At 39.1% G+C, this 26,571-nt stretch overlaps 1 protein-coding gene across 16 annotated transcripts; it reads left to right on the top strand.

The window, feature by feature from the left end:
* Positions 1-9: 9 nt before the first annotated feature.
* Positions 10-26,283, top strand: EDARADD (EDAR associated via death domain). 16 transcript variants are annotated; one of them, XM_054193842.1, is made up of 9 exons: positions 84-413; positions 958-1,044; positions 1,503-1,548; positions 2,583-2,646; positions 12,943-13,004; positions 14,693-14,732; positions 17,658-17,773; positions 20,627-20,672; positions 23,187-26,283. In XM_054193842.1, the coding sequence occupies exons 2-9, from the start codon at positions 1,001-1,003 to the stop codon at positions 23,561-23,563; spliced, it is 795 nt and encodes a 264-aa protein (XP_054049817.1). In that variant the 5' UTR covers positions 84-413; positions 958-1,000; the 3' UTR covers positions 23,564-26,283. The 16 variants fall into 16 exon arrangements, 15 of the variants coding, with proteins under 15 accessions (XP_054049817.1, XP_054049816.1, XP_054049815.1 ...); XM_054193841.1 differs by having other exon boundaries at positions 87-413; positions 958-1,072; positions 12,946-13,004; XM_054193840.1 differs by having other exon boundaries at positions 87-413; positions 958-1,072.
* Positions 26,284-26,571: the final 288 nt, after the last annotated feature.

Here is a 26,571-nt window from a genome sequence, read left to right as displayed (position 1 = left end):
CCAATGGGAGAGGACCACGCGCACCTCCAAAACAAGCGGCGAGGGAGGGGCTACAGAGAGCGCGTGCGCGCGCCCGGCGCCGACGCATGAGGGGAGGCAGGAGCGGGGCGATAGTGGTCAACGGCGCCGTACCCCGGGGCGGGGCGGGGGAGTGCGCTTGTCCGGTGTGGCGACGCGGGGTGGGGCCGCGCTGGCCCTGCGATACGTGTTCGCGTTAGGCCCCCCCGCGCCCCGCCTCGCCGTTGGGCCCGGAGGAGGTCGCCGGCGCTGCCACCGGCGGGAAGGGGAAACGTCCGGTGTTAACCGGCGCCCGCGTGCAGCCTTCGGACGGGCGTCGCACAGAGACCAAAAGTCCTTCTAGAGGCTTCTCGTGTTCCTGCTGCTGCTGCGGAGCGCTGGGAAGTGCCCTAGAGGTGAACTGTGCTCAGTGTATAGAAGGGGCTTTTTTTTCTTCATGTTAGGCTCTCAGGTTTTCTCTCAGGACAGCTTCTTTTATGAGAAGCGATTTCTGTAAAGACAGGCACACCTATTTTATTTCTTAACAGCAAAACGTATAGGGAGATAGGCAATACGGCTTTGCCGTGGCTGATTCTCTTACCTGTTCCCTTTGAGAGCAAGCCTGGAAGTTAATGGAAAAGCTGTAGACGCCATCTACTGTTGCGCCTTGTTTTTAATTTGTTTTTTTTTTAGTTTTAACCCCCCTACATATTTTATTTTCAATGAAAATAAGACTGCAGTGTAGCAAATTGAAGCCTACAAGACAGGAAGAAGGTGCTCTCAGATGTGGTTTCAGGTTACAGCTAAGATAATGAAACGCTGAGTTTTGTGGAAAGAGGCAGTCCTATTTCTCCCGCTCCTCTGTCTTTCTCCTATTCCATGTATCTGAGATAGCAGTCCTACAGTTGCATGTGTAAAGCAATTCAGCTACTAGAGCGATTTTTATTTTTTTTTTCCTAGGGACAATTTTTTGCCAGAGCAGACAGCTGAACTGACGCGCTGTATGTATGCTTCATCACTCAACCTGGTCCAGGGGAAGAGGCAATGGTACATATCCTGATAGGAAGAAGAGAGGGTAGGAGCTGCTTGCTGTTAGATTGTATTAGTTTTTTACTGATCACTTAGGGAGACTGGTTGGCACTTGAGACGTCAATTGAATTTGTCTAGCTGTGCTTTGCCAATAGCTATTGGAACTGGTTTAAGACTGTTACTGCTGCTTCTTTTCAGTTCCTTTCAAAAATCTTTAAAAAACAAGACAAACAAACCAAAAACCAAAACCAAAACAAACAAAAAACCAAAAACCCAAACCAAACTCCCAAAACCAGCTCAGAAACAAGCTTTTTCTCCCAGAAGTTAAGTGTATATCTGTAATTCACTTCCAGAATTGCAAAAATTCATATTCCTGTGGGAAAACATGAGTGTTGCACCAATTTCGTGCATACGGTTGATGGAATTAGGATTTTATTTTCAATCCATTTGTGACCCAGGTTCTTACACCCTTTCAGTTATAGGAGAATACTGCTTTACTGGAGTATGGAGACAAGCTTTAAGGTGAGGCAGCTATTTCGGAGAGCTTAAAAGTTTTTAAATTGGCCATTCTTATTTACGTACAAGTTAATTCAAATTATTTTCCATTATATTTGTCCTTAAATGCCAGTATGTCACAGATTTTGCATTTGAAAATGCCTTGGAAAGATGAAGAATTGATAGCCATGAATTACAGAGAGCATGAAATGGAGTAGGCAGTGGTTTTATAGCTTGGTCCCAGACAGATGATGGGACCTCTGGAGTACAGGCAGTAGACCTGTCATTTGGGAAGGGTTAAATGAGAATCTGTTCTACTTTTAGCATCAGTGGACCAATACATTTGCTAGATCTTTGAGAAGACATGGCAGAACAGCTAATGCTAATGTTCACATTGCCATGGTTTGCTCTCACTATCAGTACTCCATACTTTATTGCCAGTGGTTTGTACTTCTGACAGAGGAACTGTTTCTGTTTAACAGATTCAGGTGATTTCATCGTATTTGTTTACATATTATAGCTTTGACTCTGGAGTAAATTTAGTATTTAAAAAAGCCCCAAAGCCTTGGAAGAATCAAGCACTTGCACTGTCACGTACTTGCACTGCATAAAGGACTAGGTAAATTAGGTGTAAACTATCTTATGTTCTAAGTCATAGCGTTCACTTAGTTGTCAGTTCAGAACATTTTATGTTAGTTACTGGAAGTACTTTATTTCTTCGCCTCTGACAGAGTCTTATCTTGCTTGCAGTTAAAGTCAGTACAAATTTAGTTTTTGACTGTCATGTTAGAAGCACAGGGAATTGGCTGTAGAAATGTATAATGAATAATTTTAAGAGGCAAAAAAAAAAATATTAATTCCTTGTATACATAAGTATTATCTGCTGTACCAGAGCTGAATTTAGCTTAATACAGTTTTTTAAACTCTAGGGTATTTTCAGTCTTTTACTTTATGTTTTAGTGTTGATTTCAACCTATGAATGCTACTTTGGTAGTGGTATAAAAATGTTTTAAAAAATGCAGATATCCTAATATAGGATTCCTTTGTGAAATCAATTTCAGGAAACAGATGCAGAAGAAACAGTCTTACAATTGCAAATGAAACCTGACAGCATGTTACAAATCTGTGAGTACCTACTAAGCCTGTTTCTTTTAAAGAAAATTGCCATGGTATAATATTTTAGCAGGGGCTGAGGACAAGCCTTTACTGGAGAGAGGGATAATCATAGTTTACAGCTTGCTGGACTCACGAAAAGTGTCTAGCATATATGTTTAATTTTTCAATGTACACTTACTTTGTACAATGTACATGCTTGGCATAAGAACAAATATCTTCTGTGATTTCATAATATGCATTGCTGTTAAAAATGTTGACAGTTTTATTTGCAAGCTCTTAACATTTTCTTTCTATGTGCGAGCAAAGAAAGCGTTGAACACAGGAGCAAAAAACATTGTTCTTAGTAAACAGGAGGTAAATAATGCACATTAGAGTCACCTCTTCCCTATCACAACATTGTTCTCTAGAGTGGGCAGAAATCTGGGTGTACCAGCGAGTGGCAGACGGTCTTTTAGTGGATATAACAAATCTGCAATTACCAAACTTACCTCTGGCCTGCAGAGAGGACACAGTAGGAACTGAAACCAATAAAGTCCTGCTACTTTTCTTGTATTAGCTCTATCAGTGCTTTTTAATCAGCTTTTGCTTGCCAGAATTGAGCTTATGCACTCTGATTGTACACAGAAATAATGATCTGTGGTCATCAACCATGTAAAAATGTATCTTAGAAATTATTATGGACCAATTTAAGTGAACAAACACACAAAACAGGATGGCTTCACATTTCATGTTAGGAGAGCTTGGTAAATCCCAGCTGCTTTGCCAAGTACATGAACTAGATCTCAGTAATCTGAAATGTAGATTTCCGGAAACTTTTTGCCCTTGAAACCTTTGCCTTTATTTATTTTTCCAAATTAACATTTGAATGAGTCCTTTCTAAACTTAGGGGAGTAAACCAGAGGAATCAATATGCCACAAACTTCTGTTTAAGTCTGGCAACCAGCAGCGGTGGGAGGTGCAGTGCCTGTTGAGCAATGGAACATCTTGTGGTAGTAGTCTAGTTATGAAGATTTGATGATAGAGCAAGGCAAAGCTGTGGGTAAGAACTTTTAGCAAACCACCCAATGTAAGTACAAAAAGCAGAAAATTAGTGGGGCACATGAGTTCTGTGGTCTATCAGGCCTGCTACAACTGAAGAACTTGTATACCCAAACCCCTGTTTTATCCAGCTGTCATTAGGCCCCATACAAGTTATTAGGTTTCCTTGCAAGTTATGCTTCACTGACATCCTGTTCTCACTTCTGATAGCTGCCTTAAAACCACAGTGTACGCTCAAGTCTGAGGCAACTGTTGAAAATAATAACTTTTGAAAAGTACCCATGGATGTCTAGACAAACAAGTGTCAGGACTATGGCCTGTAAATGACAAAACAATAGGTCAAATTCAGTATAGTGAAAAAAGGAAAATGTTTCATATAAAAATTTCATACAGAAACTTCTTCACAATGAATATGAGGAAAAAGAGGAGACGGAAAGATAGAATGCAGTAAAAATAAAGACTAGCAAAGTACAAAGAGGGAATAATTTTTTTAAAAAAGTTTTTGTAGGTGGTGAAAAATTACCTACAAATCTTAGCTATACACCTGTATCCTTGTTCCTGTGTTTCGTGTGTGTGTATTATAGTTGAATGTAACTGCACTGTGTAGCGTATGGCTGCATTGTCTGAATCAAGAGTACAGAAGTAAAGTCATCTTTGGAGTCTTACTGTCGTTCCTGTAGTACCTATAATTTTTGACAAAGTAATGCTAACAAAGAAATGAGTCTGCTAACTCGGTCAAACTTCTGAATATAGCAGGTGCAGATGAACACAAGTAAGCTTGTTTAAAAAAAAAAAACAAAAACAAAAACCCAAGCACTTTCACTTTGTGTGTGTGGGTGATTATCCATCAACAAATCTGATCGTGAGGTAGAGATCTCTCAACTAAATTATTATACATTTTATGGAAAGAAGCAGCCATGCAGGGGGACCCTGCTAATGTCCCTGCAGAGGGATAAGCTGCAGCCTGAAACCAATCGTATTAGTCTCACTTTCAATATATCAATCTAGAGAAAGCAAGGTTTTGCTGTTTCTGTGGTGCATGTTTGACTTGGACATAGCACAGCTCCCAGAGTGGTGGGAACATTCCCATATCACACAGTCCTATAAGACAAACAAATTATCCACAGGCTTACGTAAGATGGTCTAGATGTGCGTAATTTCTTATACTTTCTCAATATAATGTTGTTTATGTCAAAATTGTGACATTTCTGTACAACTGTAGAAGGACAGACCAATATAATTATTGGCAAAGAAAGTAGTTTTTAACCTTTTAGCTGCTGGTTAATTATTTGTACTCCAGAATAGTCTCAGAATTCTAAAGAACTGGTCTAGCAACACACTGAAGCTGCCGACGGTTGAAAGCTATCTATAGGATAATGGGGAAAGAAAATGCAGGGAGGTATTTCCTAACTCTACTGACATAACGTTAGCGGTGAAGAACTTATGTTGAAACAGAAGTATTTTACTCAATATGAACTTCCTTAAATAGACATGTCTGAAATGTATAAAGCAAATGAACAAGGAAGAACAAACAAGGTTGCCATGCGATACTGGCAGGCCCACAGTTACTGTGACTATTAGCAACCCCTGTCAGGGAGGGGAAGATTACTGTTCCCCTGTGTTAGTAGCATTTGTGATCTGGAACACAAAGAACAGATAAAGAACAGAAGTTCTTTGTTTCCATGGGGAAAAGCCATAGAGGATCAGTTAGAAAAAAAGTTGGTTTGGTTTTTTGTGGTTTTTTTTTTTTTTTTTGTGAGGAGCTAGCAATAATATATTACTGGACAGGAATATACTGTCCACAGGAGGAAAAAGGTTTCATCTGCAGCCTTATGCTTAGAAGGTTTCCCCTTAGAAGGGGAAAACCCTTGAGACCGTGGGTTAATGGCTATTTCCAACAATAAACTAACTGGCTATGTATTACCAGATAGTTTGTAGACCCTTGGGAAAAGTCTGTCCTCATCATACGTGGCTGGTGGTTTTTTTGATGGGGCCAGGAAAGGAGTGAGAAGAGCCATGTGTAGAGTTGACCTGTAAAAACTATTTGAAAATACTAATTCTGTACTTTAGTGGAAATTTACAAAACCCTGGACTCCTCACGTTATCGTTATCATTAGTTACACTGAATTTAGCAGCTTGCAGGGTTACAGCAAGATAAGATATAGATTGTACTTAAATATAGAAATTTGATTAGAAAGTTAATCCACTGTTTTAGAGAATGCCATTGCTTAAAGTAATCTTATTCTGAATTTAGTTTTTATGATACATTTATATTTAGTTTTGCCAAAATAATTGCTGGCTTTCTGGACTGGTCAGTTAGTTAAGTAACAGACAAAGATTTCTATAGCACTTATTAAAGAATGATACAAGAACAGGCATGCAACAGCCTAATTAATATGTACTGTTGACAGTGCTCTAGAGATATTTATATGTAATTGCAGACTCCTCCTTCAGTACTAGGGAAAAAATGTTACATTACGATGACTAACCTAAGTTTTGAGGCAGTAATGGTATCTAGACTATTGGCTTCTATATTAAATTCCATTATTTTAAACAGTTCGTAATTTTAAAATACATGATTTTTAACAACATTAACCAGTTTCGGCTGCTGGCACAAGTGTTGCTAAAATTATATTGTTACTGTTTACTAAAATAATTTTTTAATCCTAATGTAAGAAGATTTCAGGGTGCAAGTTATCAGAAGAGTAAATGCCACGTTGGTGGTAAAACCTGGCTTAGCCACCAACACCAATGCTTACAAAGTATGTTTCTGTAGTTTACAGCCACCTGTGTAACAATAATACCCTAGGGATATTTTGAAGGATGATATTTTGAAGGATGTTAACGGATACATTTTTATATAGATTATACATATATTTATCCAAAGTTTTTGTAGTCACTGACTATATCTACTTCTGGGGTTAAAACCAGTAGTCCTCAAACAGCACGCAGAGGCAATACACACATGCAGGTCCTCCGGGCGGATATGGCATGCGTTTAATCAAGGCATACATTTGGCAGGTTCGAAATCCAGAAAATTCTTAGCTCTGCTGTGGCTTTGGCATTCCTTACAGTTGTAGGAGAGGCTTTGATTACTACTGTAGCATTTGTGTGAATCTGTGTTGGTAAGAATATACTTTGTCCGGCCCCTAACTCTCAGCCTGATTATCCATCGCGAATAACATTGTGCCTCTAAGGAAAACTAGGGAAACTTACAGAATCAGCAGTTTTATTTCTAATTAGACTTGGTGTTACCCTTTTAAACTAAGAAATGCCCCCATTCTTTGTGATTGAGTTTCAGTATGAATGTGGAAGCAGAGTCAACATATACCACGAACAACTGGAGTCCAATAGTATGCCTAAAAAAAGACTTTGTTTTTTACACATCATGAATTACAGAAATGTTAGTGAACTGTTAGCTCTACCTTGGAGATTAAGATATGTATGGACATATGCATGTGTTTGTGTGTGTTTGTATAAGCCAATGGCAACACCTCCATTTATCTCAGGCGAAATAAGGGTGATGCTCTGGATCTTCTATATACCATGTCAGTACTCTCACTGGTAGGATGATTTAATTGTATGCTATAAGAGCTCTCCTCACAAAGATTTGCTCTTTTACAAGAATTCATAAATTCAATAACAGAATCATTGAAAAACATTGGTATTATTAATACTGTATATACTACTAATGAAAATAACAAATAGCAGAATGAGCCCCCTGTACTCAGTTTAAATTCTGTAAATATGAGCAATTTAACCTTTGTAGCTTTAGGGTTTTTTTTTGTTGTTTGAAACATGCATGAGATGGAAAATAATCTGTGAGAAAGCACTCAATTTTTAATGCTTTAGGGACCAAAGGCTACTTTTAGTTACTCCAATGTAAGCCAGTTGACTGAATTGAAGCTCTCACAGTGTAACAGAGTAGAATTTGGCTGTAAGGTAACCTTGTTAACAAACACGTAAGGTGTCTAACATACAAATATAGTCTTTATAATGGCAAATTCAGTTATGCTGGTTTCTTTTTGTTTGTATTGTACAATAAATAGCAATACATGATATCCCTTATTTAGAAACTGATTTCATGCACGGACCTCATTTAAGAAATCTGTATTACTCTAAGTATATTGAAAACTTAAGTGAGAGAATTTGCCAGTGATGACAGTGGGGGCCCAAAGCAATTATATACAAAGATTTGACATCGTCATGGTATTGGAAGTGCCTGTGGCATAAGAGGATGAATTTTAAGTATTTGTGAAAAAGTTTACGATTGTTGCTCTGCAATACTTGTGTCCTTAAACTCTGTCCCTGCGCTGTGAGCCACCCGCGGGTGCACCTTAAATCCCATCCGAGACCACCCCTCTCTGCCTGAAGGCGCTTATTTAAGCGCGTAAATATCTGTAAGAGGACGAGAGCCAAGCGCTTGATTTTATATTGCTGAAGGAATTTACTTTAGCTTCCCAACTAGCATTACTAGATGACCCGTAATATGCGCCCTATGTCTGTGTTGTTAATGAAACGCGGAGTGTTCATCTGGCGGAGCACCTCCCGCCCGGAGGAGTCATCCCCGGCTGGGAAACGCGGGATCCCGGCGGACACGCTTCCTACCCCGGCTGGAGTCGCGTCCGGGAGCGGTGGTGGTGGGACCCCCTTCCGTCCGCCCTTCCGTCCCTCCCCGCGGAGGGCGAGGCGAGGCCGCGCACGCTGCCCTACCTGCGGCGGGGCTCCAGGCGGGGCGGCGGCAGGAAGGGGGCGGCGCGGCGGGGCGGCGGTTCCGGGCACGTCGGCGGGCGCCGCTCGTTCCTCGCGTTGGGACCCCACCGCCGCCGCCCGCCCGCCCCATGGCCGCTCCGCTGGACCCGCTGCCCCCAGGTGAGGACGATGCCCCGGGGAGCCGAGCGGGCGGGGTGCCCTGCGGGGCGGTGGGAGGGGAGGTGTAGGCGGTGGCGGCTCCCCTGGTCCCCCCCCGCGCCGGTGCGGGACAGGCGCTGCGCGGGCTGCGGCCCGCGGCGTCCTGCCGCCCGGTTCCTTTGCCCGGGCGGGGGTGACTCGCGGCCGTGGCTCACGGGAGCCAGGTGAGGAGTCTAGCCCCGGCCGAGATTAAAAGCGTTTGTTAGTTGCTCCCTTCCCCCTCTGCGCACGCTAATTAAGCGTAGTAATAATTTATCATGTGCTCTGCTGATGTGATTTAGTGCAACTTGTCCTGTCAAGCCTGCTGCAGTGTTTAGCGTATAAGTTTAACGTACTTGCTAACAGCACATTAAAAAGCCATTTTCTTAAAATTCCCAGACTCACGGTGGTTAGGAAGCCCACACTCTTTAACTTGCATGGCTAATGGTGCAAATAACTTTTAACTACCTCATCTTAGGTGTGCCAACATCACATTTTTTTTCCTACATATCTGCTCAGACAGTGACAAAGTTTTGAGTAGTTAACAGTACATAAAAATGCACAAGTGCTGATGGACTTTGATTTTTCAGAGAACTAAATATTCTAATATAATTTGCTGGTTTTCCTGCGCTTATTCAAATCTGAAATTCACGTGCCTCTGGTCAAAGCACCATTGTTGATTTGGGTTTAATCAAAGGGTTCGACTCTATGAACAACATTAATATTAGGGTGATCACTTTGTTCAAGTTGTACTCTTAATGTGTTTGCCCTGCCTTGGTGTGAAAGAGCTCTAATATGTGTAGGGTTGAACTACATAACTACGGCAGACCTTACGTGCTTCACCCATTACTGGCGGTGTCAAGGCTATGTTGCAGGGAAAAACCTCTAACAGAGGGGAACAGTACGATGCTTTGTGAACCCCCCTCCTGCTTAAAGATCAAAATGCTTAGATCTCCAAAACTTACCTTCAGACGTCCTTCTAATGCAAGGATGAAGAGCAGATACAGGATTAGAAGTTTGAATATGTGTGTGTAGACACATATATACACCTGTGTGTATATATATAATTGGCAAATTGTTCACACTGTTAAGTGCACAGCATTGCATCCCCATTAGACTAGCAGTATTGAACAGACAGAAATGGTGGTGATGGGTACGATCTGCTGTGCCTGTTGCAGACTGGTTATAGTGGACAGGCTCAGGCAGAAGAGCTGTGGCAGCTGCTGAGCAGTCAGTGTGCAGGTGCTGGGTGGCAGAAAGGAACCTTGGGAGCAACCATGGAACCTGTCTTATGTCTGTCTGAGTCAATTTGCACGTGCTGATTTATGTCCATCTGAGTCAACTCACGTGTGGTTCCTGGCAAAAGTGTGGGGAAGTAAGTGTACGCCAGTGGCTGTATGCTGTCAGTGGGGAGTATGGTGATAGTAATTTTTTTGAGGGATCACAGATAATGTTGTTATCAAGCTGTCTGTCAAACTAACTGTGAAATCAGTCTGCACCGAATAGTCAGTCAGATGATACCTGTATTTCCTGTCGGCCTTTCAACATGCAAAACAGTGGATGTTTTATATTTGAGATAAACAGAGAACTTTCCTCCCTGCTGTTTTGTGCACCTGCATCCAGCTGTATGAGATGAGCTGCAGAATGCTGTGGGAGATACACGTAAGAAAGAGAGAGGGGACATGGTGTTTTAATTGCCTTATTCACAATTAAATATTAAGTCTGTGGTTTTCAAATTATCTGCCTAATATCAGTGGTCAATAAGACCATAGTGAATCATCTGCAGCCAGTATGTGGGGCCTTTATTCTTAGGCTCCAAATATTCATAGACATACATGCCACTTAGAGAAAATGTTGGGACTTGGTAGTGCTCTACAACCTAAAAAACATGGAAATTGCTGTTCTTCGTAAGGAACTAGAAAAACAAAAGGTAAGAAATTGAGATATAGGGACAGAAACACAGTTTTAAAAAAAGATGCGGAGTCACAGATTCACAGTGGCTGTTTGTGTGAGATCTAGAAAGCAGGAGTCAATTAAAGGTACCACCCTGTACCCCATCACCTCTTGTAGAGTCACCCTCGTGTCTGGTTAGTCCTTATTTCAAATGCCAGTATTCTTGGAGCTTCTCCCATTTTTTCCAGTGCTTCCCTCTGGAGCGTGGAAAAGTGCATTACCAGTGTCGCAATATACCTTGGCTGTATCTTGGAGATGTAACAGAATATAACATCTTGGAGGTGTAACAGAGGATGAAACCCTTACCGTAGCTACAGTAGCCACCAGGGCATGGAGCTTTTGTGGGGTCTGCTTTCACCTACCTCAAGGCTACCTCATATTACAAAGGGAAAAGAATTTTTTATTTTTTTTTAATGCATATAAGAATCCATAAGGAGGAGCTGTAAAGCCTCCAGAATAAACTGACGATAAGTTGTATGCTTTGCCACTGGGTTTGTTGGGTCTTTGCTGATAGTGGAGAAACAGTGAGACTAGGGATGCCTGTGCTGGTCTTCTTCCCTGGAGCTTTTATTTTTTCTCCCAGTACCTCCTTCTTTTTCAGCTTTCCTTTACAGGTGGGCTTCTCTCTTTGCCCCAGCTCCCTTTCCAGTTCCTTTGCAGCTCTCCACCACAGTTCCCACTTATATCCTCCATTTTTTGGCCTACTGTCATGCAATGTCTTATGCCAGCTTACTGTATTTTCTCATATCCCAGTCTGACTTTCAACCTTATGAAGCTAATGGTAGTTTATACTGTCCCTTGCCATCAGGGCAGGCTTTATCCAGAGCATTCTGTTAATACCATGTTTCTGGAGCAGAGATTTCATATTTACCAGAAAGGACATGTGTGACAAGAATATGTTGTTTTGGCTTTTTTTCCTCTTCTACGTTTGTCTTCCTAAACTTTCTGATGCAATGTGAACATGCTAATCTGAAATTTCATAGACTTCTGCCTTTTTAAAATATTCAGTGTGTCTGTGTTCGAAGGCTATACTCAAGCCTTGTAGATTTTACCCCTCTGATTGTGTGCCACCTGCCTAGAGAATGCGTGTGGTCTTCCTGTGGGCACTAGTGCTGAGAAAGGCTGTCCCACCATTGCAGAGAGGGGCTGGGCACCGCACCAGGCACTCAGGAACTGCTGCTGATGGGGCTGCCTCGCAGAAGCAGGAGGGAGAACTGCTCTGTCTGGAGGCCTGAGGTTGCTTATGTCCCACTGCTGCAACCTTTTTTATTTTCAGGCCTGTTGATTGTACTGTTTTGTGTTGTCTTATGCTTCAGCTTGTTGTATTGAGTAGATCTGTAGGAGTAGGTCCCAAAATAAACAATTATGCTAAATTTGAGTTGGTTAGAATAGTGTCTAACTTCTGTGCTGTTTTGGGGCTCTGTTTATACTGTGCATTTTGTAATTAATTTCTGGGACTGTGTTCTAAATGCACCGATTTTTATATTTGAGAGAAGGTAATCGCCAAATATTGATTCCAGCCACCTCTTACTGATTGTGGTTGAGAACATTTAATGTGCACTTGTAGTAAGTATAAGGACTTTAAGAATGAGAGTGATGAGAATGGAGTGAAAACCCTACTATGTAATTTAAAATGGTTTTCAGTTTTTGAGAATGTGATCCTTATCAACAGCAGGGATTCCTTGAGGAAATGGCAGGATGATGTTAAATTACAGGAGTGGTTTTGTGAATCCTGACTCTTGTATGAGACTTGTTTCAGATTCTCCATGCACTTTTGTTCAGTACCCCACTATTATTTGTGAATTTAGCCATTGATGCAGAGGGGTTGACATTTAATGATTCACCTGCAAGTACTTTGAAGATTTATTTTTTTACCCTTTTGATGTTAATATAATTGAAGTTTATGATTCTATTATATACAAATAATTAATGTTCACCTCAAATGTGTTTTTTATTAGGTTTTGTACTATAATCTGCTGTTTATTATAGTATTAATTTTTGTTGTAGTGGGTATGTTTACTGTTTGAATTATTGCTTTGAGGAAAAAACAGAGTGCTATCTCTTGGAGAACAAAACTTTTATCAGATTTGCTGGATTTTCCTCTTTATTGCAGAATTGTTTTCTACTTGTTCCGGTTTTTTGTGTTTTTTTACTAAAAACAATTTACAATTTTAACTTAAGTCTATCTTTTGTTAGCGTTATCTTAGAGTTGGGTTTCCTTGTTGCATGTAGTTTCTCATCTATGTGCTAGCAGCTCTGACGTTTTCTAGTTTGTCATGTTTTCTTATGGAAGTGTAATTTTACATAATGCACGTAATGGCTGTATAGTTGTGCTTTATCTTGGTCAGACAAAGAAGCAAAATAGAAATTGCCAGACAGAAATATTTTGAGGATTATGCCGTGATAAAGCTTTCTTATTTCCAGTAGATCATGCAGCAAAAGAGCCGGTGGAGGATACAGATCCAAGCACTCTTTCCTTAACAATGGTATGTGTTTCTAGACTAACACAGTTAAAATCATTGTAGTTCTCAACAGTTATGTAGTGCAGAAGTGAGGCAAAACATTCAAGAATGTTAATTTAAACTGTGCATATATATCCATGGGTTTGTTTAGCCACTTGACTATATAAAAATATTTTAATTTACTAACCCTTTGCAATTAAAGTGTGAATAAAAATACCAATAGGTACTTAAGCGGAATTGGATGTTACTGGCTGAACTGTCTATAGGGTAGCCTCTAGAGGCTATGACAGTACCATTTTTTTCATTTAAAAAAACCAAAAGCAACAACCAACCAAGAAGGATTGGTGCAGACATACTTCTGTCTATATGGGTTGGAGGGATAAGAAAACCCATTTAAGGCTTAAAATTTCAATTGTACTAAGTTGTTATTCCTTCCTGTACCTATTTTGTCTGGTGAGTAAGTCATGAAAAGGTAAGACCAAGCAGCAGTGCCTTACAGCAGGCATGTGTGAACCTAGGGAGGGACCAAACTGTGCTCTCTAGTGCTTGCTGGCAAACAGAGTAACACTGTTTATGACAAGTTTTTGTGTCTTAGGATATTAAACGTGCCAGTTTTATGCTGAAACAAGGAGTATACCAAGTAAAAGTAATATGAAATTCTGTGAAGTCTTTTAAGAGTTCTTAATGTTTCTATGGATTGTTTTCTCTGGGGAAAAGTTACAGTGCCATGTAGCCCAGAGAAGGCTGTTTTCTAATGTAGTTATGTAAACAGATTGAAATGCATTACTTTACTTTATGGATGGCAAGTGAGCAAGCTATTGCTTTGCCTTGCTGTTTTCTTCCCTTTTTGTACCTTTGCAACAGGGAGTCAGCAAGAAACTCTGAAAATATCAGAAGTACTTCAAATGCTGATCTGTCATTGGGATCCATTATTGTGGTCTGTGTACATACCTTTGTGTCAGCAGGTTTTAATAAAAGATATAGAATTTGTGATTGGTTTTGTGGACTGACTAAATTAGATGCTGTGTTTTGCCAAGGGGAGTTTTTAAAAGGTGGGGGAAAGGTGCTATGTTTGAGACAAATTAAAGCTTGTTTATCACCCTCCCTCCCTTAAATTAAGATGTCTTTAATCTGTTTGCTTGGTTACAAGCTTCTATAAAAGCCACACCTACTTTTACATAAGGGTAGGGGTCATAGGGAAGGAGGTAGATTTCAGGTATAACATAAGTTATAACATGCCTGGAAATCAGCAGCTATTCCCTTAAACTCAGTAATAATAGTTTTCTATTGCATCTTAATCAGCTTTTTAATTTTAAAGCAGAAGGGAAAAAGATTTTTTTCTTTCAGTACAGTAACATTTTAGTAAAAACTTATATCTGCTAAAAGAGCTTCTGAAGTCATCTCTGTTCCTCCTGGTATGCATTGCCTTTTCTAGATTATCTTAAATGCAAAATTTCTTTCCCAATCTCTGCTTTTTCACTAAAAATATTTCATTTAAAAATACTGCAGGAAAGCAGCAATCTCTATTACTTTTGCATGAGCTAATCAGTAGTGTTAGTAGCATCTCAGTTCCCACATAAGAAGAGTGTTACTGTGTCTGACTGTAGACAGATCAACCAGTAGCAATTTAAGAGATGCAACTATATACTCTTTCTCCAGCACAATTACACTCAAAATAACAAACATCTGTGTCTCTTGCATTTTTGTGACAGACTGAAAAGTATCCTGTCCAAGACACAGGAGTACCTAAAGGTAAGTATTGTGAATTCTTTCTATTCAGGTGTCATAGATCTGTGTTGTTACGTGCGATAAAACCATTGGGTTTATCTAACAGATTGAAATAATCTTACTTTTTCCTAGATGTTTATGTTTTAAATATAGTGTTGTCTTCTGTATTTTTAAGGCCAGTTTGGTGTATATATATAACTTTTGAAATTTCCTTCCAAAGTTTAGATTCGATCTAAAAGTCAGTCTAAAACTGTTATTAGAAGATCTTTGTTCTCAATCTGGAGGGAAAATACAGTGGTGCCATCAAAAAACAGTGTTCAGAGAACAGATGTTAGAGATGTGATAATGTTAGAAGGTGGCTTTGAAGAGATTACCAGTGCCTTCAGGTTATCAGAAATATAATCCAGAAATACCTGATTGCGTTCTCAGCCCTATAACCAATTAACTCTTTCTGCCATCTTTTACCTTCAGCAGGTATTAATACCATCCACTTGGGAACTTAATATAGGTCCACTCTGCACAAGTTTCTGCCTCTCCTCACTGAAAACGGAGTGAGGAAGTGCAGGTTCTGTATTGCACTGAAGTCAAATACATGGATTACACAGCATGAATATCCCCTTTATGGTGTCCTTGACGTGTGGGGTGGGTTTATTTTTTTGTCATCCCAGGCTTCATAGTTGGCTTTTGTCCAGGGAATGCACTGGCAGGGTCTCAGTTGAGAAGCACTCTGCAAGTAGTGTGATCTCCATCCTGTGTTGCACATCAGGTCTGCAGCGGGGAGAGTCATAGAAAACTATGCAGAAGGTAGTCACAGTGGAAACTTTTGCTGAGGAGCGTGGACAATATACCAATGGGGTCAAAGAAAGGTTAGAGACCTTGAGGGAGCCAGCCAGAGGAAACAAGCATCTTCTCAGAAGTGCTGTTCAGTGGGGAAAGAGAATGTGGGAAGAAAACTAATTCGAAATCATAAATTACTTTCTGTTTATTTGCAGCCAGGTGGTTTGTTCTTCCAACTGTTTGTTAACACTAAAGCAATTTCTCTGTAACATTCTTTTCCATGTCCTGTTTTTTATTTCACTCGTGGCATTGGGTCCTCCATAAAATTAATTAGATAAATTCCTGCATTTCAAATTTGTCAAAGTTGTTTGACATCTGAGATGACATGTGAGATTGCATGTTTTAAATGCATTTAATTTAAAAAAGAAAGCTGAGAGGAAGTGGAAATTTCAGCACTTTCTGTAGAAAGGAAATGAACTTGGTTTAATTTTAGTTTCTGCTTCCTCTTACTAAGTGTAAAAAGATATAAGTACTAATATAGCTTGGCATTTCCCCTTTGGAGTTGAAAGTGGTACAAATACCTCTTAATATTCTGTTCATTTTTTGATTTAAATTTTTCTTTTGAGAACAACTTTTCATAACTATTTCTGTAAAAATACAGACTTAGAAATATGAATATGTGAGCTAAAAAGGGTTACAGATGTGCAGGTCTGATTCTGTGTAACACAAAATTATGTTTGCTTCAGATATGTTTGAATAGACAGTACATTGGCTGGGGGTAGCGTGGGGGCTGTTTTGTTGCTTTTATAGGTCAATTAACTAAGGGACCGTTTGTGGGCCATAACTTCTTAAAGTTCTTAGCACCCTCTACTGATTATGAATTAAAGATGAGCTGAGGGAACTTACAGGATTAGTCTTAATGTTTTCATCATGTTTTGATTATAATTCTATTCCCACTCAGATATAGAACAAATGTCACACATAATGTTTCCACACAAATGAAGTGGAATTCTGATGACCATACTCTGCATTTTCAGCCAGACTTTTTTGGATTATTTTTTTGTTGTTGTTGTCTGTGGACCTACAATCATAAACAATAAAGATGATCCTTATTCAACATTTACCCTGCTGGGGGTGAAATACTCTTTGGCTTTAAGTTTCAGCAGTCTTATAAAACCAGAAAAAGAAGAAAATAATGATTTTGTTAGTTTTTTTCTTTCTTGCAAAGTAAGGAGGAATTATTTGATTCAGATCTATTTCTTGAGTGAGATAAAGAAATATGTCTTCTTTTTGTTATTTGATGATTCATAAAGATAACAGCTGTTCTTTAAAGACATCTTACCACTAAACAAACAGCCAATGGAAAGGTACCAGCACTACAAATGTAGTCATCACGACGGAGAGTTCTTGTGTGTAAAAAGGTGTGGAATGTAACCTCTTCTAAGTTCGTGTTATTGGTTGGTCAGTACCTGACCCAGGGGAATGATGCAGATGGTTTGATGATGAGGACCTTATTAATCATGCAGAGTAAAATTTGTCTGTTCGCACAAGGTGCACACCTTGTACCCCACGTTAAGGGCTGAAGTAAAGCTTGAAAGGTAAATAGAGTTCGTGCTATGCTGGAGAATGTTGTGCTTTTCAGTGGACTCCTAGGGCAGGTGATAAACACACTTTGAAAACAGATTATTTCAGTGCTTCGGAAAACTCCTGTGTAGTAGAGATAAGTAGGATGAGCCTAATTCATAAAGCAGCAGAATAAAAAGTAAATATTAGTGTAGTACATATTTTAACAATTAACATTGTAAGTATGATGAGAAAAGCAAAGCAAAAAGGATTATACTGACTTGCAACAGTCGTCATCAGCCTACTTTGATGTATTGGTTCAGTTAATATTCTCTGGTCAGCTTTCTCAAAGAACATAACTTGCTTCAAAAATAGCGTGGTGGTTTAAAAAACAACTGCTATACTAATATCTGATTTCTGCAAGGATTATTTTTCTTTGCACAGTCGTGCTCTGCATGATGGTTGTGGTCTCTGCTAATTTAATATTTTTGGGCTTTTAATCCAACATTTCCCAGTAACTGGTCATGATATGGAGTTAAATTTTGTATGCTAGACACTTGTAAATTTTGTTTGATAGTTTTACTATTTAAATTTGTATTTGGGTGGAAGACCAGTGTTTCACAGTCTTTGTCTTAGATGAGGAATACCTAACAGATCAAGTTACATTGGAAATTGCATCTGTGAACATCAAGACCCTTACATCAGATTCTGGCCTAATTCAACAGGTAAGAAAAATGATACCTGAATGTGAACTAAGTTTTTGCTGTTGATTAAATAAGTATGGTAACAAATAAAGATATTTTCAGACCATAGCTGGAGAGCATGGAATTACTCAGTAAAACCGACCAGAAATAAGCTCTATTTTGAAAAGAGTTCAATGAAGTGAGCTTTTGTGGAGAAAAACAAAAGAATGGTTATTTAATCATTAATGTGTACTTTGTAGTTTAAATAGGATTTGATTAGTGTATAGATGCTCTGCAGAAGAGCTGACAAAGCATTAAGGCTTTGTCATGCATGCTCTCCCTCTTTCCTGCTGAAAATAGAGCCAAAGCAGAGAATAAGTGAAGAGGAATCCTAGGTTTTGGAGTCCTCATGTTTTGCCCTTAGGGAGGCATTTGACTGTTGTGCTTTGAATTTGGGATACTGCTCTTCCGTAGTGGAAACACTCTCCACTGTTCATGAAATGTTACGTTGCCATAGGGTGGGCAGTGTTGAGTGGCTCCCATTCTCCAGGCTTACCATCTTTGAAAGTGAATGTTATTTGCTGAATTTCAAATTGATTCTCTTTGGGTTGAGCAGAAAACTTGGAGAAGAGAAATGAATGAGCATTTTCCAGCGAGATGAAGAATTAAAAGGAATTCCTTATGCCAGAGTCCCAGCTGAAATTCATCAGAAACAAACATGGGTTTGGTATGCATTTCACAGATGATGGAGGTAACCGTCGCATTCCCATCATCAAAAAGAGGGCATGTATTGCCAGCTTAGAATCACTATAAAGATATTTCAGTGTATTAGGGTGTTAATGGTTCTACAGAGCTGGAAAACTTTCTGCTTATCTTCAGATTTTGCATAGTTTATGGCTTTGATTAGACCTGTACAGGTTGTTTGGATTTCAGTTGTGGGCAAAAATTACTCTGCCCTTCATTTCATGGGCAGTAACACTACATTGTCTTATTGCAATTACATTACAAGAAAATGATCTTGAGTAAACCTGAATGCATCTGACTTGATAAAAGTGGATAATAACTAATCAGTAAAATTACCAATTTTGAAAACAGATGTATGCCACAGGTAAGTATGCCTGTTTTTCTTCGTACTTTTCGCAGTACTAGCCACTCTTGTTATTTTTTATCAGGAGACATAATGACATCTCGTAAAGTCATTTAGGTGTTAACTTTCACAATACAATGTGAACTTTCATGAATTCATAAAGTCTGGGAAATGTTACTGAAGCTCAGGACAGCAACTCAGCTGTTGCAAACTAAGTGAACAGTATCCACTTTTCCTTTTTTTTTTAATATTTTTTTCTCTTTCATTTTTATTTGCTTGTTTGTTTCTTTTGAAACAGATCTCTGGGGAGACTGAGCTGTGATGGGCAGCTCCTCATTGTCCCAATGAGCTACCCTTCTGGGGATTTGCTGCTCAGGGCTCAGTAATAATGTTCTACATTTTTAAGGAATTTGTGGGAATGCAGATGATGACTATAATCAGGATTTCCATATTTAATTTTTCTTAAACTTTGGGTGTTTAAATGTTGCTATGAAGGCCAAGTTCATGTTTGAAAAATCTCTGTCCAGAGAAAGCTTATGTGGTGCCATTGCAAAAATTAACCTTCTAGAAGATAACGGCAAGGATTATTTGTTGTAAGTGGTATATGCGGTGTTAGATCTGTCTTGAGCAGAGATCAGACATTTTGTGGGGTGAATTGACGTTGCGTGTGTGATCTTGCAGTTTTCAGGGAATAAAGAAATGCTGAGAACAACATGCAAATTTTTCCTTTCCTAACAAAGTCTTTTAATATTTTGGAGATAGTTTACCTTCTTTATAATTGGACTGTGAATGTATGCATGTTCACCACATCAACTGAAACTGCCTATATTCTATTTTTAGTGGATTTCTTAGTGAAGAAGGTGTAGCAGTTAGGAATAGAGTGTCTTATTACATGGTATTGTTACCCAGTTGATTTGTGTTTCCATGCACAGCCTGCAAAATGTTAAAAAGCCTGCTGTGATAGTTTTGGAAGAATTACGCAATATGAAAAAATCAACAATACTTTTACTGCAGCTATCTAAGGGGAAAATCCCCATCTGCTTTCATCTTTAAATCCTCAACAGAAGAAAGCTATTTCACCTGGCTCCACACCCGCGTACTTAAAGTAAGGGCAGCTGCAGTTTACCGCAGTCTTAGGATCAAGGTGCTATCCTTCCAGTTTTCAGATGTTGCTCTCCAAATAGTAAATTGAAATGTTACAATGTGTGTTGCAGTCTCAAGCTGCTAAGAAATTTCAGTATGTTTAATTATCGGGCAAAAAGCCACTGAGGGAATGTTTACTTCAAATAGGAGGAGGGTTAGATGTGAACCAGCAGAAATGTTCAAATCCAACTGTTGTCTAGAAAAGCTTCCTATGTATGTAAAGAAATTTGTAAAAAAAGCTCCTCCACTTTTCCTAGATCAATAAAACAATCCCTTACTGCTCTGTGTTACCGGCAAAATTCTCATTTTTTTTTCATTAAAAAGTATTTAAAAAATCTTTTTAATCAAACCATATGAATGGTTCAACAACTGTTGAGGGATTAAGAACAAATTATTCAAAAGGTGTAACACCATAGCATATCATCAATAAAGACGACATTGTGGGTCCAACAAACAGGGCAGTTTTATGAGTTAAAGCATGAAAATACTGCCTGAAAAGACTGCAGATTGTCTGTAATTCCTCAAAACCAGATATATTCCCTGTCTGACTTTACAAGCAGCTCGGGACCTTTCTGAGTAATCTCCTGGCACTTGTAAGTTAGTCAAATAGTTATTCTCATGTTTAAATACATTGTTCTGATTTATATTTGTTTTCTGCATTGTAGCCAGAAGACAAAGACACGCAAAGCCATACTGATGAATCACTTTCAGGTAATATGTCAGCTTTACTGTTCTACATATTTTATTCCTAGATTTTTCTGTGAAACTGCTATCTGTCATAACCAAGAACTGCCTGGGTAATCAATGCTTGTGGAGCTCATTTTATTACCAGTGTCATTTACAGCTTCCTCTTTGTTCTAAAGGGGGTGGTGATCAATAATGCAGACCATACAAAATGTGTAAGTTGGGCTTTCCAAATGCATCTAGTAAATCCACCTTTGGAAGAAATCTGTAAACAGCTACCTGCAGGGAGCAGAAGCTGGAGGTGGGCTGTGGGGTTTATCCCATAATTGTATGAGCTCGGCTGGGGTGTATTTGGACGATATACAGCCCTGTTAATCTAACAGTGAACAACTGAGAATTTCCTGTTAATAAATAAGCTTGTCCTATCATGTAGCATTAGGATCATGCAATTAGGTGGGTAGGTCATGATTTGCTCATCTGTATCTAACACAGGGCATCTTAGAAAAGCAGGTTTCTTTATAATGCTTTTGGTAGCCTGCACATGGTATAGCACAAGAAGCAGGTTGGTTTAGTTTTGTTTACCTATAACTGTGCCCTGTGTTGTCTTTACTTCTTCTTCCCTGCTTCTACTGGAGGATAAAACTTACTCTGGCATCCTTGCAAAGCAAAATAAGATGAAATTCAGATAGGGTGCTCTCCTGCCCTTTGAGCTCAGCCAGAACTTTGATTGGATTACATACATTTTGCCTTGTTTGTATAACTAAATCTTGGTATGAGTGAAGCAAGCAAATTTTGTCTCACTTCAGCAAGAGTTTAGGGTTCGCAAGAAGAACATAATAGTTTACATATGTATTTCTGTAGAAAACAGCTGCAAGGCCTGTGGAATACCCGTGAGCAAAGATGTCACCAGAACATGTTTCCCCTTAACAGGGAATCTAAGCATTTGTATGAAGTTATGTGTCTGCAGCAGTGTTCTTGCTGCACGTCCTAACTTGTTGAAAACTTCAGAAGTTGTCTTTGGCCTGCTAAAAAAGCAAGCTGATGAGCAACGTTACAAAAATAACAGTAGTCTGTTCTTCCCTTAAAAAAAAAAAAAAACACCACCAAAGTGCGTGCAGAAGCTACATTCAGCTGAGACGCTTTTATAGCGCTAATATTCAGAATTAAAAAAAAAATCACAATGCGACGGTCTTTCTGGAATTTTCACACAATCTGACAACAATTACTCCAAAGGAAAACCCAACCAACCAACCAAACAAACCTCTATGAGTAGGTGGTGCTGAGTATCAGATTTGCCCTTTGCCAGAGATACAGTTCAGGTCTCCTAGACCAACACTGATCTGGCGCTTGTAAATTGTGTCACTGTTTCCTGTTGTTGTTTTTAATCACTCTTTTGATCAGTATCAGTTTTCTTATCGTAGTGCCCCTTTTTCAAAGAGTTTTATCCCAGGTGGGACCAGTTACTGCCCTATTTCAAGCTATACAGTGAGGCTGGAGGACAAAAGCTTTAGAAAGTGCTTTTAGGCTGCATCTGTTATCTACTACTCTTTGACATACCGAACTCTCCCTGCCTTCAAAAAGGAGCAGGGAGAGTTAAGGTCATATCCACAGCCAAAATGCTCAAACAGTGCCCTACACCACTGCAATGTTAAAGGTCTTAGTATTAGTCTTTAACTGGAAGTATGACTAAAACTGATTTGTATGTGCTTTTATGGGTTATTAATATATAATATAGTCTGATAGCATCACATTGTTGACAATGCTGGGGAGACATTGACTGTTGTGTGTGGGAGACCTCTAAACAGCACTTTTCAGTATTTGATGCAAATTTTAGAACCTATCACCACCTACTTACAGCAACTTGGTATTTTTATTTTTCTCACACATAGAGGAGTATGCACTTTATTCCTTTCCATAATGCGCATTTAAAATAGGCTTGCTTGGTAGAACAGGGACAGTCTTTATTGCAAGAGCCCTTACAAAGCAAAGGAACATTTCCAGTTTTTCATTGTGTTAAAGTACTAGATGTTAGTTGTGTTTGCAGCTGTCAGCAGAGATTCTCTTGGTGCAAATATTTCATGTTGTTACAAAAGCAGCAGTTCAGAAGTGCAAAGCCTTTTCCTTCATCCTACAATATATGTATACAAGATGTACAGAATGTGCACATAATCCTGTTAGTGATGTAAGCAGGGATTATGGCAGATTCGAGGAAGTGACATAGTTCCCAAAAACAAAAAAGGGGAATATCCCAGCTCACACACTGGATAGAATTGCATGCCTTTTCTATAAAAGTATAAATATGGTGCTTTCGAAATACTGTCCTTTTGATTATAGCCACTGATTGTAGTGAAGAGAGAAGTCTTAGATCATTTCATAAGTACTTTATAAGGAAAGGCATTAACATGTCACTATTCTGACTATTTCAGAAATTATTCACAGGAACATAATACTCTTCAACCCTTTGTGCTTTTAACTTTTTGTTCCCGGTGATACCACAGCAATAGATCCTAACTTCTCCCCATGTCATGGTTTTCACTGCAGATCTCAAGAAAACCTGCAAGGAAAATGGCACCTGCTCCTTGTGCGTATTCCGTGCACCGACCATCAGTGACATGCTCAATGATGAGGACTTGTTGTACACAGTGAGGCTAAAGCTGGATCCCTGCCACCCAACAGTGAAAAACTGGAGAAATTTAGCAAGCAAGTGGGGGATGACTTACGATGAATTGTGTTTCCTTGAACAGAAGCCCCAAAGTCCCACCTTGGAGTTCTTGCTACGGAATAGTGACAGGACTGTGGAGCAGCTGATTGATCTCTGTAAATTTTATAAGAGAATTGATGTTGTGAAAGTGCTGCTGAAATGGATGGAGGAGGAATGGCCCAAGAGAGGGAACAGAACTTATCAGAATGACTTCTAGGTCAAAGAAAGTTGTTAGTCTGTACATGTTAAACACTGGGACTAGCTGCCACTAGTACATGGGAAGTTTCCCTTGCAAGAGAGAGAGAGAGAGAGCCTGTACTGATGGTTTGTATACCGTGTAAGCTTTATGTACTGTATACATACATATATGTTCTGTGCCCCTAGGGTTGCAAAGATAACCTGCCAAAAGTGGATGGAATAATGCAGGTTGGGTTCTTGAGTCTACAAATGCCTTCAGTTCTTTGCTGCTGTTCGTAGGCTTCCTAAGCAGAAGAGGAGTGAAAGAGCCAGACTGCTGGTTTTACTGCAACAGTTGTGAACCATGCCAGCTGTGTGCTGTTGCTATTGGGAAAGCCACAATTAGAAGGCAAGTCTCGTGGCCTTTCTGGCAGCCCTTCCACAATTTTATATGTTCTATGTAGTAGAAGATGAGGAGTTTTTTTTTTCTTCCTCTCTCTTTTTTTTTTTTTTTTTAAGCTTTATGACACTGGTTTTGGCACAGGAACACCTCAGTGTTCCAAGCAGCAGTTTGGATTTGCATGTTACAATTAATTCAATGTTTCAACATCACATTCAGACACTATTAAGCTTTAAATCTTTTGTATAAGCAAAAATAGATGTTAAACAAAACAATTATTTGCATACTTCTACATCATAGGGCATATATTTGCTATAGAAGAAATCATGCAATTCAGAGACACTTTTCAGCCCATAACCACTAGGGACCAAAAAAAACAATTAAAATGCTTTATATTTAAAATTAGTTTCCAAAGTTTTGAAGAAAATGTATGCTATGAGTGTACTTACCTGTTTAATGCCTCTCCCTTTGCAGTGTGAGGTGATGGCTAGGCTAATGCCTCACCCACAGTATATCCTTAGTTTACTTCCCTTTTCACAGCCTGTGGTTTTCTTTACAGTCCTGTGGGTTGACCTGCTTTCTGTCCCACACCAAACTAGTTGCACATGTGAAACTAGCACAAATTTATATATTGATGAAAGCCACTCTAATGGGAAATTAACAGGGGAATTCATCTACAGTCCAGGTGGATGGTTATTAAAGCACTTATGGTGGTTTAGACTGATGTTTTTCAAAGAATTTTGATACTCTGAATTACTCTGTTTACACTTTAAATATTTTAGAAATTGGTCTTTTTCCTACCATTCTTCTGTGTTGTAATGTTTTAAAAAAACTCCTGAAAAATCAGTTACACAATACAATGTATAAAGTACTCATAGCTATAATGCCACACACAAAAATGTTGTGACTTAAACATACTTCTAGTTGTTACCCTTACTAAAAGCATCTCAGACAATACTAATATGTACATAGGTGTATATACCAAAGCACTGGTGAACAGTATGTCAAGATGTGGGGCAAAACTAGAATGGGGTACAGGTTGATGCACTGTTTACTTCTCTTGAGTAGAAATGACTAAGAATTAGTAGCAAAGCTGAGGGAATTCTGATGCTGTATACTGAGTTTCTTAACTGTAAGAGAATGAGAAGGGACCTCTAGTAATACTGTACTATAGATACTGAGTGATATTGTTACAGAGGGTCTAGAAGTAAAGACTAACATTTTCAATGTCAGGCATTAGTTCTGGGGTGACATAAATTAGCTTTATTTTAGTGACTTCAAGAAGCTGAAAATCTAGTTTCAAGGTAAAAGACTGACCTAAATTTGAGGTTTGAATTTTTTAAAAACTTGTGGAAGAGCGGAATTTTTAATAACTTTTTTTTTTAACTATTCCTCAAAAACACTGCTACTCTTTAGAACAGTAAGTTTTCTAGCCATATTTTAAAGAGGAAATTGTACTGCTCTATTTTGTTGGGGCTGCAGTTCAAACGTTTCATGTCCCTCTTCTAGGAACAGGGGTTTCCCAAAAGATGTCTGTCAACTATAACTTTTGCAAATAATCTTCTGTCTTTAGTTAGGAGCGCTAGAATTACCTTTGAGGACTACTGCCTGTGGCTGGGCTGCCTGCTATTTTCAGTTCCTACAGAGGCATCCACTGAGTATGGGCAAATAGCTTGTAATACAACTTGTTCAACGTACTCCCCGTACTTTAGGCCTGCTATATGCATGATTTAGGATCATGTATCAAGTTGTTCTTCAGAGTGATGAGTGCTGGCACATATGCCAAACAGCTTTTCTCCCCCATAACATACCACAGTTCTATGTGTGTGGTATTATAGTATGCTCTGCTCCGGTAGGTCCAGTCCAGCAAGGAGCTGGACCTCTCACCTAAGACTCAGAATGGGAACATGAAATGATGCAGCAACATTTCTGAATCAAGATGTTCAATTGAAATCTACCCCTTTTCTTGTTTTCTGGCTAAAACTTGTAAAATTTTGAAGAAACACTGTTGTCTTGTGGAAAGGAGTTCTGATCCCTTGAGGCTCTTGAAAAGTCAACGTCAGCTGCAAGGATTCATGTCTGATGGAAATAAAGCTGCTTCTGAGAGTTCATATGTGGATTCTGCATAAATTCAGCACTGAAGGTTGAAAATGTTAGCCTTAAACTTCAACACACACTGGATTAGTATACTTGAAATATTTTTTTCCTCTTTGTATGGCATGAATTGAGATGTACACACTTTTTTTCGTTTTATATCTGTTTACAAGATATTGGGTCTGAGTCTTCAGTTTATTCTTATATCTTGTGTTATAATGCATACTATTTTTAGAAGAAATATAGATTGTCGATGTTTGACTTTATTGTATTTGTTTTTATTACAGCTAGGAAAACAGCTATTTTCCTTCCCACCAGTCAGCTTGGAACCACTGAACTATCAACTAGTTGTGCTGTGTAAAAAACATCGTCTTAAAGCATCTATGTTTGCAACAGATACTGCTGTTCAAGAAAGGAAGATGCAATTTTTTTATCCTTTCCTTATGAAAAATGAGTTAATTTTGATAAGATGATGAACAAAGATGTTTATCTAGAAACTTGCAGTGGAGTTACGAACTATAGAGAGGTATGAGACCTACACTGAGTGAACTCTT

Source organism: Rissa tridactyla, chromosome 3, assembly GCF_028500815.1.
Source record: "Rissa tridactyla isolate bRisTri1 chromosome 3, bRisTri1.patW.cur.20221130, whole genome shotgun sequence".
Lineage (NCBI taxonomy): Eukaryota > Metazoa > Chordata > Aves > Charadriiformes > Laridae > Rissa > Rissa tridactyla.
This window is presented reverse-complemented; position numbering and strand designations above follow the sequence as displayed.

Excerpts from the sequence above, each read along its gene's own strand:
- EDARADD (XM_054193840.1), top strand. The coding sequence starts at position 1,005 with ATGCTTCATCACTCAACCTGGTCCAGGGGAAGAGGCAATGGTACATAT. Across the intron at positions 1,073-1,502 it reads CCTGATAGGAAGAAGAGAGG|TTATAGGAGAATACTGCTTT; the intron begins GTAGGAGCTGCT and ends ACACCCTTTCAG. Across the intron at positions 2,647-12,942 it reads TGACAGCATGTTACAAATCT|TAGATCATGCAGCAAAAGAG; the intron begins GTGAGTACCTAC and ends TCTTATTTCCAG.